This window comes from Diadema setosum, chromosome 21 (assembly GCF_964275005.1).
Source record: "Diadema setosum chromosome 21, eeDiaSeto1, whole genome shotgun sequence".
In the NCBI taxonomy this organism is placed as follows: Eukaryota; Metazoa; Echinodermata; class Echinoidea; order Diadematoida; family Diadematidae; genus Diadema; species Diadema setosum.
In genome coordinates this window covers 7,848,205-7,863,649 of record NC_092705.1, presented here as the reverse complement: position 1 = coordinate 7,863,649, position 15,445 = coordinate 7,848,205, and the positions used below count along the sequence as shown (strand labels likewise).

Here is a 15,445-nt window from a genome sequence, read left to right as displayed (position 1 = left end):
GGTACAGTGTAAACACTACACAAAACATGTTGTTTCTGATACAGTTTTACATTCTCTACTGGAAAGAGCATAGTGTCCCACAGTGTGAACACATTGGGAATCATCAATGCACAGTGGGAAACTGAACATTATTATGTGAACTCTTTGTGAAAAAACCACACAGTATGAAATCATCTTCACACTTAAAAATTCGAGCGTTCTCACATAAGACACTATGTGAACACAATTTGAACACACTGAGACACTGCGTTCTTTCCTGCAGGGTTGCTCAATGGGAACAGCGCTAAATATATGTATAGTGGTTAGATACATTCCAAGACTTGTCAGTATTATGATTGACGTCAGTGGTATACACTAGAATAATACCATTCTCATGACAGCATAGTGTATTACATTTTATTCCGATGACCGACGGCCTTAATTAATGGACTTGCTCAGTACAAAGTTAATCCTTCGCACATTGCTTTTGCACCTCTTAGTACAATAATAGAACATCGACTTTTCGACTTTGCAGCATTTTTGTGTGCATGTGTGTGTACCGCTTTTCGTTTCAAGTGGTGAATAAAGGTAGCTGGCCTTCAGTGTATGTCCTATCACAATTATTTCCGTAAAGCCTTGTATTTGGCAAAAATATGTAGGTATCGATTGTAAGTGCATTTATTTATCTATTTATTTATTCATTGTTTATTCATTTATTTATGTATTCCATTTTATTTTCAGAGGGTAGTCCTTTCAGTTAATGAACTGATTTTCAATGCATAGTAGTGAAACAGGTGCTTTTTGAAATGTTAATTGACGGGCAAATTTTTGTCACCTGGTCCACGCAAGTTCATAATTTGTTTGAACATAAATTCCATGAAATGTTATGGTGGGCTTAATGACTGTGTCATTTTGACAATGAGTGAAGTGCCCCCGGGAAGTGCCTAACAACTGGAAAAAAAAAAAAAGACAAGGTCGTTTGTGAAAATGTGCCCATGAGCTAATTACGAACTGGCTTATAGATTAGCCCTTGATTCTTGTCACCATTATTAATGAGCAAACTTGTCTTCGTGAATGTGTGCTGGCAAAATGCAAAACATTTCAAATGATGAATGGATGCTCATTCACCTACATAGAATATCGTGTAAACAAACCTAATGAACACCCGTTGTAAACCGGTTCATCGATCGTTCTTGATCAATACAAAACAAAAGTACGAATAGCCGTCTTTCCCAGTTGAGAAGATCGATTAATTGGCGGCAATAGGTTTATCTTGCCAGGTCGTATGTTGAGTAACCCACTTAGTAGCGTCACCATTTACTGATGTTTCAACCTTTATTCATATAGCATGCATAATATGGGGAAAATCAATATCAATACAGCAAATAGGCCTATTTGTTTGTATGTATGTGTACTGTGGTCGCCAGGCAAATAGGAGCGCTACACCTGGTTTTTGTGCGGGAGTGCGACGTTACATAGAATCGTTACCCATTTACAATGACAAAAATAAGCTCACCAATTAAGATTAATATCCGACGATCACACTCGATATTAACTGGTTTAATGCAAATTCCAAAACTCGGAACTGAAATGGGAAACGGCGTCCTTGTGTTACAGTTTTACGGCCTGTTTTATACTGTAATCAGAGAGCTATATCATATCACAATGATTGTAGCCTCGCGTGTATTCCGTCATGTGATTATTGTAAATCATATTTCAAGACTGATGATACTGTCGATCCAAATCCCTCCACCGTCGATATTTGTTCATGATGATTTCTTCAAAAATTAAAATGTTTATGCCATGGCTGTTTGTTTAACATAGAGCCTATGCTTGTGCTTTTTAACATGAATATTAGAAGCAGGTAGTGCAAATAGATAAGAAACATTGTTCAATTTCGCTTTGTATTTGATATTATGTCTCCAGCCATTATGTTTCTACTTATGTCTTGAAAGAAAATGACACATTTTTGGAGCTATCTTTAGGATGCTGAATAAGTTTTGATGGGTGTGTGGATGCTTAGCGGCCAAATGTTGTTTAACGGATAGTACAGAAAGAAGATCAGTGGTTTGGTTGGAATACACGATGGATTAAAAGCCAAAAAAAAAAAAAAAAAAAAAAAGATGGAGAGAGGAAAGGGAGAGATGAAGTATGACCTTGACTGTCCCAATCGTCTCATCTTCGCCTCGGGTAGTTATCATCACCCAGGGTGACGAATGCACGCCTTTGGTATTACCACCTAATTGCGCGTCAGATTCTCGGATGGGTAAATCATGCGAATCTCGAGGATGTTTTGACGGATGCCGACTGGGTTGTAGCCTGGTGCTGGGGGAGTGGGGAGGGGAGGGGTGAGACTTTGACCCTTCATCATCATCATCATCATCATCCGCGATTGCTCTCTTCTCATAACATGCCTAATGGAGCATTCTCTCGCTACCCCTTAGGGGGACAGGTGTCCTACCTACAGGCCGTGACGGGGAGGGCGTTCCATATCTTGATGAAAAAAGGGGTGTCCCGATTCATCTTTATTAATTGGCACGCAGCTGTGCCAACTAATGTAGACGTGATGCTCCAAAACATATATTTTTTCCCTGTTTGACGATCTGTTCCGACATTGACGCCAAAGTAGCGTACAGATTTTCCTCTGTCTTCGCAAAAGCGCGTATCAAAAGGCAAGCAAACAAACAAAACAAAACAAAACAAATCAAAACAAAACAAAACAAAACAAACTTTAAGCAGCTGTTAAGGAACAATTTGTGTTGAGACAATGTGCTATTATAGGTTATCCGTGTTCTTACAGACAATATGCTGGAAGTTGGTTGCACTTTTTCTTTTGCTCATGGAGGGACGAGGATCTTAGATTAGTGACAGACGGGTAATCACGATTCTGCATCTTCTTTAAAAAAAAAAAAAGAAATCGATTAAAACGACAACCAAGAGTGACAATAACATGGACTGATGAGGCCACCTTACGAACAAAGCAGACCTGTCAAGCGATCATAATTATTTATTGCGTCTGTTGGTAATATAAGACAGTAAGCTATTATGATATGAACAATAACATATTAAAGGCACAGTTTACCTTTTGGAGCAGTGATTTAAAAATGTTCGAGATATCTTAATGCATATAGGTCAGTTGTATCACAAAACATCCTACCATGTACAATTTTTGCAATAAAGCCTAAAATAAAAGGAGATATCACTATTTTTCTCAATAAAACGCAACTGCAGACGGTTTAGTGTAGAAACATTTTTATTATAACTATTGTTCACATTTTGTATATTTAACAATACTTAACATTAATTATTCTGATTCAAATTATTACATTGGTTTTTTCCATCCCTAACTCACATTTTAGAACTATTTTGAAGCACTAAAGCTGGGGGTTTTTTTCATCTGCAAATGGTAATTATACCTTTAAAGGAGGAAAGAGTGGAGAAGCTGAAAGAGAGAATGGAGAATAGAAGGTGGAGGAAGAGGAGATATAGTTGGAAAAGGGAAAATGAAAGACTAAGGAAAAACACAAACAAACGAGGAAAGAATGGAGGAGGAGGGGAAGAAGGAAAAGATCAGAAGATTTGATATGATTTGATAATTGTTTATTGAAAGAAGCATGCAAAGTAGTAGCCCGAAGGCTAAATTATTATGCATCATATTGAAAACATAAGTATCAATTACGTCAACAACATACATTGTATGAACATATCAACAATGACAAAATATAAATACCGATTACATTAACATAACAAACATACAGCATCATATCAAAACTATTACAGTTCATACCAATTATTATGCAAAATTATACTTATCAACGTACACGCGCGTGCACACGCACACGCACACGCACACACACGCATACACACATACATACACACAAAAGTAGAAAGAACGCATGTATATGAACTATGAGGTGATCATTGTGATAGAACAAAGTATATAATAGCTGGAAGCAGTGATGAGGGGGGGGGGAATCGTATATAGGTATTATGTGGAGAGAAAGAGGTTATAGCTCTTCTGAAATGGAATGGGACATTATTCCAATGAATGCACTCTTACGGGGATCCTTGAGGCTCAATGTCCATTGCGGTTATGCCAGCATTATTGATAACAAGCAAAGAGCTATATCACATTTTGTTTTCAATACTCATGCGGGGATAAAATTTGGCGTCCTTTCATTTATACTTTACGTTCCTGTTCTTCAGGAGGCGTCTAAACGCACTACGTCAACGCCAAGGAGAATATTTTTTTTTTTCGCCCCGCGGCTAACTTTTCTCCAGATTATCCCATCAAGCCCACCAAAGTTCGATGCTTGCTCTTTCCACTTTTTCATCAGCGTTGATGCAGAAAGCACACTCGGGGCAATAGGGGGCATCACTCATGAGTTTCATTTCATGTGTAGCAGCCGATGTGGAATACATGTAGGAGACAGGGACACTCTGTTGCCTTACCTGTTTTATCACATGCTTGAGGAATATATGCTTTTAAAAAAAGACATCAGAAACACAAAACAAACAACTATGGGAACCAAAGAAAACACACCCAGCGGGTTTAAGAGCTTGGAATGAAAGCAAATGGCTTTACCCGAATCGACAGCTAAAAAGTCCTAATTTTCCTCTATGTTTTTCCCTCTTTTTGTGACGACGTGTATACGTCTCATAATAGGCCTCCAGCGAAACCCGCTAAAATGCCCAGCGGGGTGAAAAGAGCAAGAGGAAAAGGAGGGTCTCGGTCGAGAGAGGAGCAGGATGCGATCTCTCATTAATTTTTCCCACCCATGATCTTCGATTTGTGACATCTAAATCTGGGCCCGTTTCCCCAGAGCTCGTCGCGTCGACACACATCGTTTAGCGCAGAGATGTCGGTCGTCGAGGGCAAAATGTGCTGGCAGTCAGCACTGGCGCCAAATTTCCACGAAATTCAGCGTACTAACTTTTCATTTGTTTCTTACATCTGTCCATATGATTTTTAAAGTAGGACTCTCGATTCATAATGCCTGAAATGATTCTTGGCAAGACAAAATAAATACGCTCCTCTATTTTGTTATAATGTAAATTTTTGGTAATCATAATATGCTGTATTTTCATTTAATATTTTTCTGTGTTCAGGTGTTAATGCGCTTGGAAACGCCAGTATTAAGCGATATATAAGTGGTATTTATTATTATGATTATGAATTTACATTATTATCATTATTATTATTATTATTATTATTATTATTATTATTATTATTATTATTATTATTGTCGTTACTATCATTATCATGACGATGATGATGATGATTATCGTTATCATCATTATCGTAATTATTATTATCATCATCACCATCATCATCATTATTATTATCTTCTTATCAGTATTTCCTCATCAAAAATCAATGGAAACAAACTATTGAACAGTATAGTAGACAAAATACTAAAGAGGACAACTGTACAGAAGAGCACTGTATTGTTGGGTACTCGAAAAATCGGTGGTCTGCAAACATTATGGCAAAGTTTGTGATCATTTCGTAAATAAATAGCATTGTATGATAGAAATCACTACAAACAGGACCTGCTACGGCGCCAAATGAGAAGTTATAAAACAAATACCCCTCTCTGTGCCCTCGGTAGGGCGATGCCCTCCTCTTTCATTTCCTCCAAATTCCCACTGGATGTCATATCGAGTTAGAATTTGGTAGCCACTTGACGCGTTTCAGTCTAATTACTGGTTTCCCCCTCTAATTACTCACGTACTGTACTAAGCATGAAACGGGCTGGCTAATGGCGTTGGTAACCTGGAGATACTCAAAGCAGAATTTGCTTCTGGGCAACTCTCAAAACTATCATGAGGTGATTGCGAAGCAAAATGATCTGTATGCACTTCGTTTCCTCCATAATATGAGGCGCTAGCAACACAGTGGTAGGCCTACACGGACTTCTGATCAATATTAGTGCAGCCTATGGACTGAGATATATTCTTTCTGCTTGATTACAGTTTAATATAACATACCCATGTATTACATGCATGGTTATTTATTCCTGACATTTTTTAAGTACATCTTAAAGAAGCTCTGTGATGTGGAAATACAGCGGGAACAAATCGTTGGACTCTGAACACAAACTTCCACCGTCTAGAATGAGTAAAATCGCTGACCATAACAATTTACCCAAGATATTTCCCTCGCAGAGTTGTGAAAATAGGCAGCGTATACCCGCGGTGGAGTAAGAAAAATTACAAGCCCTCTGGGAAAGCGTTTATTAACAGAAAACTACAGAGCAGAGCCTCCTGTCATTACTCATTTAAAACTTTTATCATGGAGCATTGAGAACAATATAGTTTACTCCATTTTTTTTTTTTTTTTTTGGGGGGGGGGGACGGTATATGTGTACTAAAGCTTTGATCGTGCCAGTTTGATTGATTTCGCCCTTTTTGTTCAGTGTAACCACACTGTTTTTGCGCATGTCTTGAATATGTTGCATCCTAATCCCTTTCATACCACACTTGGTGAGGGCCGAACGCTGCCGCGTTTTAAGGTAAATTACGAAAGATGACATTTTGAAGACCATCGCAGGGTGATGATCGTTTCTATGGGAACCGTTAAGAGTGGGATAAGTTACGACCTCGGAGGACTACTGTGCAACAAGAAGGAGAGAGATAGAGGGAGTGAGTGAGAGATGGAGAGAGGGAGATCATATAAGTGGGAGGTGATCGCTCTCTGTTTGGAATTGGTGCATTTAATGCGTTCAACACGTCACAGTCCCCAATGGGATCCATAAATGTGATTTATGTTTTCTATCAATGGCAGTCGCAGGGAGACATAACAGCTGATGGCACGACGTTATTCAGAAGAAAATGAAATATATTCTCTTCCACCCCCCCCCCTCTCTCTATCTCATTCTCTCTCTCGTTCTCTTTTTTCACTTCAGTCATCAATGTCTCTAGGAGTGCAGGCGAACGCCCATGTATAAATTCGAAGTCTTTTCTGTTTATGTTGATAGTTATCACGCTTCTCTGCTGACTTAGATCTTCATTATTTCAAGGACTTTTATGTTAAGGAGAATGTAGCCGACTTTGCTAACACATTATGAAATATATTGTATATAATGATTTTATACTATTTATGGTCGAATGGATCCAATCCCTTCAGTGTCATCTATACCGGCTTATTGCAATATTACAGTATTAATAGAAGGGGAAAGATGTTGAAGTTATTGTTCTATTCATGAGTAAATCTAATAGACTTTTGTTGGCTGTCAGGTCATATGGTTTTTTTTTATTTGTTTATATATATGTATATAAATATAAAAATAAATATATATAAATATATATATTTATATTATATTATATATATATATATATATATATATATATATATATATATATATATATATATATACATATCATATGTGTGTGTGTGCGTGTGCGTGTGTGTGTGGTGTGTGTGTGTGCGTGTGTAACCTGTAAACGTTTTTACAATGTAGTGAAACATAAGTGGGCAATAAATACGTGATTTCTAAAGCACGTTATCCTTATCAAAATTGTATTTTACTTGATGCCCCGATGCAAAAAGAAAGTGATGAAGTGGATAATAGTGTAAAGTATACAGCAGCACGGGTATTCAAAATAATTCTCTCATTTATAAAGAAAACAATTCTAATTTCTGTCGATAGGAATCACAGAACAATTGCAATAAACGCAACGTGAGAGACCAAAGGTGGTATTATAGTATAGATTTTGACCTGCAATTGGTACCACTGGCTAACCTCATCTCGTCCTACCAACCTTTCTTTGCAACCCAGGCCCCTTCTGTCTGTCATCCATACCTCCCCTAACCAGCGGAGAAAACTCCATCAGTACAGCTTTGCATCACTGAGTGATGGTTTCCGTACTCTTCATCGGTAAGGAGATCATGTTTCCATTAGGGGGGTCTCACGCAAGAGAAAGACAACATAGGCGATCCCCTTGTTTTGCGAACCCCCCCCCCCCCCTCCCCGAACCCACCCCACCCCTTTCCCCTCTCTTCTTCATTTCGTTAGCCTAACGCCTGGGATAGAGGAACATTTTCTGAGTGTTGCCGTGCGACTGCCGCGCTTGTTAGCATGTAAAGCTTTCGCACATTCTGATGCAAAATTATGCGTGTGGGGCGCGTCTGTAGTTTGGGACCCTGTTTGCGGGTGGAAAGGGTGGTACAATAATACATCTACAGTAGATGTGGACTGACTGAAGAATGCCTTGCGAAGAGGCGTTGCATTGCATTTACACCTGCGCTTGGGACACTTCCTACGATTTGTTGTAGTGCCTCGAGGGCGTGTTTTGATGTATGGAGTTCAAAACAACATTGCTAAAAGCAAGAGTGAGTAAGATCTATAAATGACGCCATGGTAAATGCAGTAGGTGTACTGCAGGAGTTTCAGAGTGTGTGCCAGGTTTGTTTGAAAGAATCATCCCTCGATTTCAACCTTCAAAATACAACAATCTTTTTGCCATCATTACTATCCCTTTATATTCTTCTTCCTCTTTTTTTTTTCTTCTTCTCACATTCATTTTATTGTAGGGTGTCCGTCGACCCCACCAGAAACAATGAGAACGCCCCCTTCCCCGAAAAAAAAAAAGAAGAAAAATGATCCGCATTCCCTGTGCTTGGACAACCAATTTGTTATCAAGTCAGCCCACTTATCAAAAAAGCAGCAGCTGCAGCAGCAACAACAACAACGACCACCAAACACAAAAGCAAACTGCCATACCTTTACTAATGGTCCAAAAGGACATAATTTATACGGTAATTTTCGTCCCCAAGTTTTGTCCTCATGCGGCAGTTCATAGAATGACAAACGAAGCTCATATCACCAGCTGACAGCATAAAAGCTTTTGTGTGTGATGATTATGGATTTGATAACATATTAACGTTGACTGCTAGGAGATATATGAATATAATATGTATATATATGTGTGTGTGTGTGTGTGTGTATGTGTGCGTGTGTGTGTTTGTGGTGTTTGTGTGTCTATATTTATACTCATATTATTCCATTTCGTTGTCACCTATCTCAAACACGCCGTTATTATTCGCTCTGTTAATGTACAAAGTCCAACACTGTCCATATTCTTTTCAATTCACTCGGAACGATATGCATAAGCACAAGTATCACCAGTTGCGACACAATATTCTTGGCTCCAGTTTAACATAGCGCGTTTCATAGTGAGTTTTATATAACTACAAGCCCTCGAGTCTCCAATTTCTGCGTTCCTATAACTATATCCGCAATAGAAAAGCCATGCAGATGACGCTGTCCAGTGATATTTATCGTACATCGGCTTTGCAGTGGTAATCGTACCAGGGTATAGATTACAATGAATTATTTACATCAATTGAAGGCAATACGAAGAAAAAGAGACTGTCATTGCTCTTCTTCCTCCTTCTCCTATTTTTCGTCTTCTCCTTCATCACGTCTCCATCCCATATTTCCTTTCCTTTCTTCAACTCTTCCTCTTCCTCCTTTTCCTCCTCGTTCATTTTCCTCTTTTCATTCTTTCCGCTCCCTTCTCCTTTTTCATAGTTTTGGTATCATCTACGAGAACTGCATCAGATCGTGGTCACATAGAACATGAAGATTTCTGTAGTGCGTGTACCAGATCTCCAGGGATAGTAATTTGTGTGTCATTCAGTATGCTGCGATGCCTGATTAGACGTAAGCCGATATCAAACGATTGCAAACGCGATGTTCATCGCTGGCAGCTATCGAACAGCACCGATCTATACGCGAAATAATAAGGTTGTCCGGGAGACGTGTTCTGCTCTAGGTGTATTGGCTCGGGCGATATCAGCGAGTGTGCTGCTAGATGCTCTTAGGCTGCCTGGCTTCTGCTAATGCAATAATTGCGTTGAGAATAAACGTCACAATCTTCCATACACGGGAACATCTTGGCTTCTATGATACGATGCGTATAAAGACCAGGATATGCGTGCATTCCACATAGGCCAGTGTACATGGTGTATTCAATACACAGGCATCCCCTCTTCTCCACAGCACACCATACATATTTTAATACCTTCATTGCAACGTCGATCATTCCTTTACAAAACATAATTATATCTTTAAGGTTAAGGTGTGTTACAGTTGCGTGACTTTTTTTTTTCAAATCATCTGAAATAAAAGAAGCAATCATTTGTAATCTATTACTGACAGTTCCATTCTAGTCAATCCGCTGGTAAGCACAGAAACACATTAAAGTTATATTTCTTTAATCTGTGACAATTGAGTTTATGGTTTTTTTGTTTTTTTTTTTAAATCATGCACATTCACTGCAAGAATGAATAATAACATCATCCGGGGCAAGGGAGAAATTTGAATGATTTAAACTGACTGGAATCAAAAAATGTTCTTAACAATGCTTAAACATGCATAAACTCTGAACGTTCGTCATGAGAGGTATTTGATCTAGAACGTCTCTCATCAAAGATTACGAGTTGATTCAACAATGATGAAGACAATAATGATAATGATAACAATAGTGATATAGTAATATTTTGTGTTTCGTTGTACATTGTTGTATATTATGTCACATTATACAGGAACTTTTGGACTTTCGAGCAATCAAGATGATGATGTGCCTTCAGTGTTGCATCTTGCTTTCCACCTTGTGTTTTTCTTAATATAGCATGCATGTCCTATAATAGTTAAGGAGACTGTTCCAAAAAGTATAAAGGATTACATGGCAGTTAATACATAATATTGGCGAAGCCGTGGCCATAGCGACTTTTACCACCCTGTGTAAGATCCATTAGGGCGACAAACATTTTCTTTTGGGAATATCCATCTAAGAATCATCATCATTCACATCTGCGGTTCTCGTGGGCCGAAGCAAACGGAAAAACAGTTTGACCGATGCGCATACATCGCAGGGGTTGCTCGGCTACCCACCAGGACAAAACTTGGATGGTGAAAGAAAAACACCACGAGCCGAGGAATAGAGAGAGAGACAGAGAGGGGGGGGGGGAGAAAAAGGATGAATACGGATGATAGATTGATGGTTGCAGCACCAACTAATTGAGGGAATGGATGAGAGTGTAAGAAAGAGGGGAGAGCGAAGGGAAGATTGAACACAGGAGGAAAGAAGCCGAGTGCAAAGATATGTGAGAGTAACTTGTATTTCTGCCTTGGTGAGATGCAATGCACTGTGTTTCTTACCCATCATCTGTGTGTACTCTTGCGATGCGCGTGCGTCCTGGTTGCACAGTCAGTACACGTCAGTAGTGGTGTGCATTGACCGATTGGATTAGGAATAAACAGTCATGTGCGCGTGAGAGATGGATGTTTGTCAACTGACTTTTGCATACGTTTAGCGGTTTTTTTTTCTCTCTTTCTCCTTCTATATCTCTGCCTCTTTTCATTCCTAGCATGTATATATGTATATAATATATACATATATATATATATATATATATATATATATATATATATATATATATATATATATATATATGTGTGTGTGTGTGTGTGTGTGTGTGTGTGTGTGTGTGTGTGCGTGTGTGTGTGTATGTGTGTGTGTTTGTGTGTGTTTGTAGAAATACTTGTCAATCATCATTTTATTGAAATAATTAAAGCAATACATTATTCAGGACAAGACGTCTTTAAATGAACATGGAGGGCAAAATATTATGATGTTTATAGATATAAGTACAATCTGTTTGTATTTATGTATGTGTACTAGATGCACACATCAAACATAATATAGACAATTACACGGTGTTAACCCTACCTAGCATGTCGTTATCATGGTTGTCCACGGTAAGCATGCAGGTATATATTCTCGGATTGTCATCGTGCAAGTTGTTTCTGAAGTTGTGTGAGTTAGTATGTGTGTATGTCGTTTGGTTATTACATCGGCACGTAAAGAAAAGAGAAACAAGGAAAAGAGTCAATGGAACAGTAGAAGAAAAAAACCCAAATCCATTACATTGTATCAATATCTATTTTGAAGTTTCAAAATAAAATCTTAAAAGCATTCTCTTATGAAAACTCAAGATCAACCGAAAATGGAAGCGCTGAATTATAAATATTGCTTACATGCGTTAAATGACATGCTACTAATACATCTTGGGGAAAAAAGTCTAGACTTAAACCATGTTCATCAATATTTGTTTTATATAGAGAACAAAAGCGAGACTCATAGGACGAATGGCAAGTGCGAGAGCTATGCAGTGCACCCAACGGAAGGAGTGAGTGCTCGGGTTTATTTTCTGAGTCAAATGCTCCGGTTACCCAGGTAGTGCGTTCAGTCGCGGTGAAAGCTGTGGAGGAGAAACAACGCGCGCTCGCTTCGCGCTGACTCCAACTTAACTTTTCGTCGCAGGTACATCCACAATGTACCCATCTCTCGCTCGATGTGTACGTACCCAGCAGTATTTCAATTATCAAATGAGGCATGTACTTTGATCACGGCTCTTACTGCAAGACTGGATTTTGAAGGAAACACCATGCAATGCTCCGCTTGGAAGAACGACCGTTGATGATGTGTTCCGCTGTGTGATAGGGCATTCAGCGTTAGGCTCGGCGTCGCGTGTTTTTAATTATGCTCTGCGATACTGCCCGTTTACAGCCACCTGTCTTCAAATAATAGGAGGGTCGTCGCCTTGAAAATTAATAAGCGCCATCGCTGCCAGTGTTGATAGTGACTCGCAAAATGGAAGTTAACGAGGTATTAATGCGGCTACCCCAAAGTCTCTTGCTGCTCGTCTTTGCCTGTATCGGTGGCCTCGATATCACGAGAGCTTTCATGGAGGTGGGTCGGGCCCCGATTATACAAGTGGAGAGTGGGGAACTGGAGGGGAGGCGAATTGTCATGTCAAACTCGAGACTCGTACCCGTCTACCAGTATTTGGGGGTCCCCTACGCCACCCCTCCCGTTGGCCCGCGCCGCTTCAGACCCCCACACACTCCCGTCCCAAGTTGGGAAGGAATTCGGAACGCCACCACGTTTGGCCCCGCTTGTCCTCAAAAGATCCCCGAACTAACAGCTGATACACCCCTATGGAGGAGTCGACCCTTAAAGGCGAAGAGACCGTTTCTTAGCAACATGAGTGAGGATTGTCTGTATCTCAACATCTACGTACCAGAGAGAGGTAGGATGAACATGCACATTTTCTTTTCATGACAACTATTAATAATTGATTAATATCAGTTGATCTAGGCCCTGTTTTATGAAGAGTTAAAATTGATTATATAGTTGATTTCAACTGTAAGTCTATGGCAGTCTGTGTGATAAGGAAATTTAAAATCGATTTTATCTTTTGATAAAACGGGGCCCTAGACGGATGGAAAGTGTGTATAAGAAACGATGTCAAAGAATGAATGTGTCATGATCACATAAACGGGCAAAGGCAGAAATATAACGAAGGCATGTAATATGACATAATATGATATCACCAATGAATACATCAGTATATAACATCCGGCTTGTTGCTTTAAAACATTTCAGGAACTTCATTTATATGTGCACTGGCTTTGAAAATAATTATCTTCTTTAATGGCAGTCGAAGTTGAGATACGTTGGCCAGTCTATTCATTCAGAGCGTTTGTTTGTTTGTTTGTTCGTGTGTGTATTCGTATCTGCGCGTGTGTTCAACGTAGTGTTCGGTTTGTTTATGTCCGTGTGTGAGTGTGTGTGTGTGTGTGTGTGGTTTTTTTTTTTTTCCGGGGGATGCAGTTAACTCAATCCAGACGAGCCATGCACTGTCCCTAACATACATGTACCTCCCAGAGCGTCACCCTTGACATTATCAGAAGAATCATGAAAAACACTTCATAATGCTCAGTACCTTTCCACACCTACGTGCACTTACTTGTCACGCGCAGTACCCCCCCCCCCCCCCCCATCCATCCCATACCTTGATGCTTCACATCAGTCTTGGCACCAACACTGAAAACAGAGGGGGGGGGGGGGGTAAATCGCAGTGGTATGACAGTGAAATCTGAAATTTCCACGGAATACCATTTCCGCTGTTCTTAGATATTGGGCGTACTGCCATCTCAGCGGAGTCCTGTGAAAGCTGTACCCAGAGAGATACATACCCGATGTTCATCTGGGATCGTCCAAGAAACAAAACGTATAATTATATAGAATGCACCTTCCAAAGAAACAGGTGCGCTTTCCCATAATTACGCTAGTCCGAAACTTAACGGTATAACATTCCTTTGCCCTTGGATATATCATGTTTATTATTGTAATAGTCGCAATGGTCGTTCTGATTGTAAAAGGGGTGACGAGGAAGAGAAACAAGAAAATCAATGAAGCAACCAAAGAAGTAAAAACAAAAACAAAAACAACGACATACCACAGTATCAAACGTGTAATACCCTGTGTGGAGCAAGGGCATTCACCGTTGTATAGCATTACATAGCATTTTTGTAGCTGGAATGGGATTGGATGGCAAAAATGACATCAGTATTCAAGCCTCGCAAAGATTCCAATATACACAAAAGTAGAAGTCAAAATATTCAAACTTCGGGTCTGTGAACCTTCATAAGCACAATGGCCACGCGAGTTTACCAGTTGCAATCATAAATTTCTTATTTGGTTCTTTATTTTTTTGTTCATTTTTTTTCGGTGACAACATGTTTGTTTTTTGGGGGGTCGGGTTTGATGGTTTGTTTGTCTGTTCAATTTATAAGTATTATGATATATCGTGCAAACTTAATGTTTGAGATTGTTTGATTATTGAATTTCTAACTCTGCATTATTTTCTTGAACACGCCTCATCCGTATATAACTTGTCACCACCTAACAATACCGTGACAATGCGCCAACATTCAGATGTGAAAGATAGGACTGGTCTTGTCTCTCGAGAAGGTTTGGAATTAATACTTTTTTTTTTTGTTTCGTCTTCTCATTAGCAACATGAGATAGCAGTATTATTTCACAAAGGCTTCTGAGCCGATGCACGAAGGCTACAATGGCCTCTACGTCGCTGTTCCTGCTCGAATTGATAACACGTAACCGGTGCCTCGGTCTGGTCCTCTGTGCACCGCAAGACTTAATTTCATCACGCCATGTAACTGGGACATGGAGACGGCGAAACCGATCAATCAATTCGAACGCGGCGATGGCAAGTCATCGATGCGGATCAGGGGTGTTAGGGCTTGCAAAAAGGGCGCTAACGACCCTTGTTACAAGCGGGAGTTTTCCAGTCGTCTAGCCAAATGTCTTATGGTACTAGGGAGAAATGTGTGTTGGCAAAACGACCTGTTCCTTATAGTAAAATGTTTTGCGAGAAGTGGAAGCTTGTGTAGGATTCAAATAATACATTGGGACACTGTGCGCAAAATGTGGTGCACTAAAAAAGAAAACCAGTCGACTTCCACGTTAAGCCGTTCATGAGGAAATGTATAGACACTGTCGTCTTCTGAATACAAATTTGAGGCGCCTGTTAATGATGGAACAGACACGAATGAAAATGCACGTGCCACAAATTTGAAGAAACGAGGGG

The 15,445-nt window shown here is 39.6% G+C and overlaps 1 protein-coding gene across 1 annotated transcript in view; it reads left to right on the top strand.

The window, feature by feature from the left end:
* Nucleotides 1-12,780: 12,780 nt before the first annotated feature.
* Nucleotides 12,781-15,445, top strand: part of LOC140244313 (neuroligin-2-like) — an 80,600-nt gene continuing 77,935 nt past the window's right edge. The window contains exon 1 of the mRNA XM_072323955.1: nucleotides 12,781-13,081. Coding sequence (XP_072180056.1) covers nucleotides 12,802-13,081 — 280 coding nt within the window. The 5' untranslated portion in view covers nucleotides 12,781-12,801. The remainder of the gene's footprint in view (nucleotides 13,082-15,445) is intronic.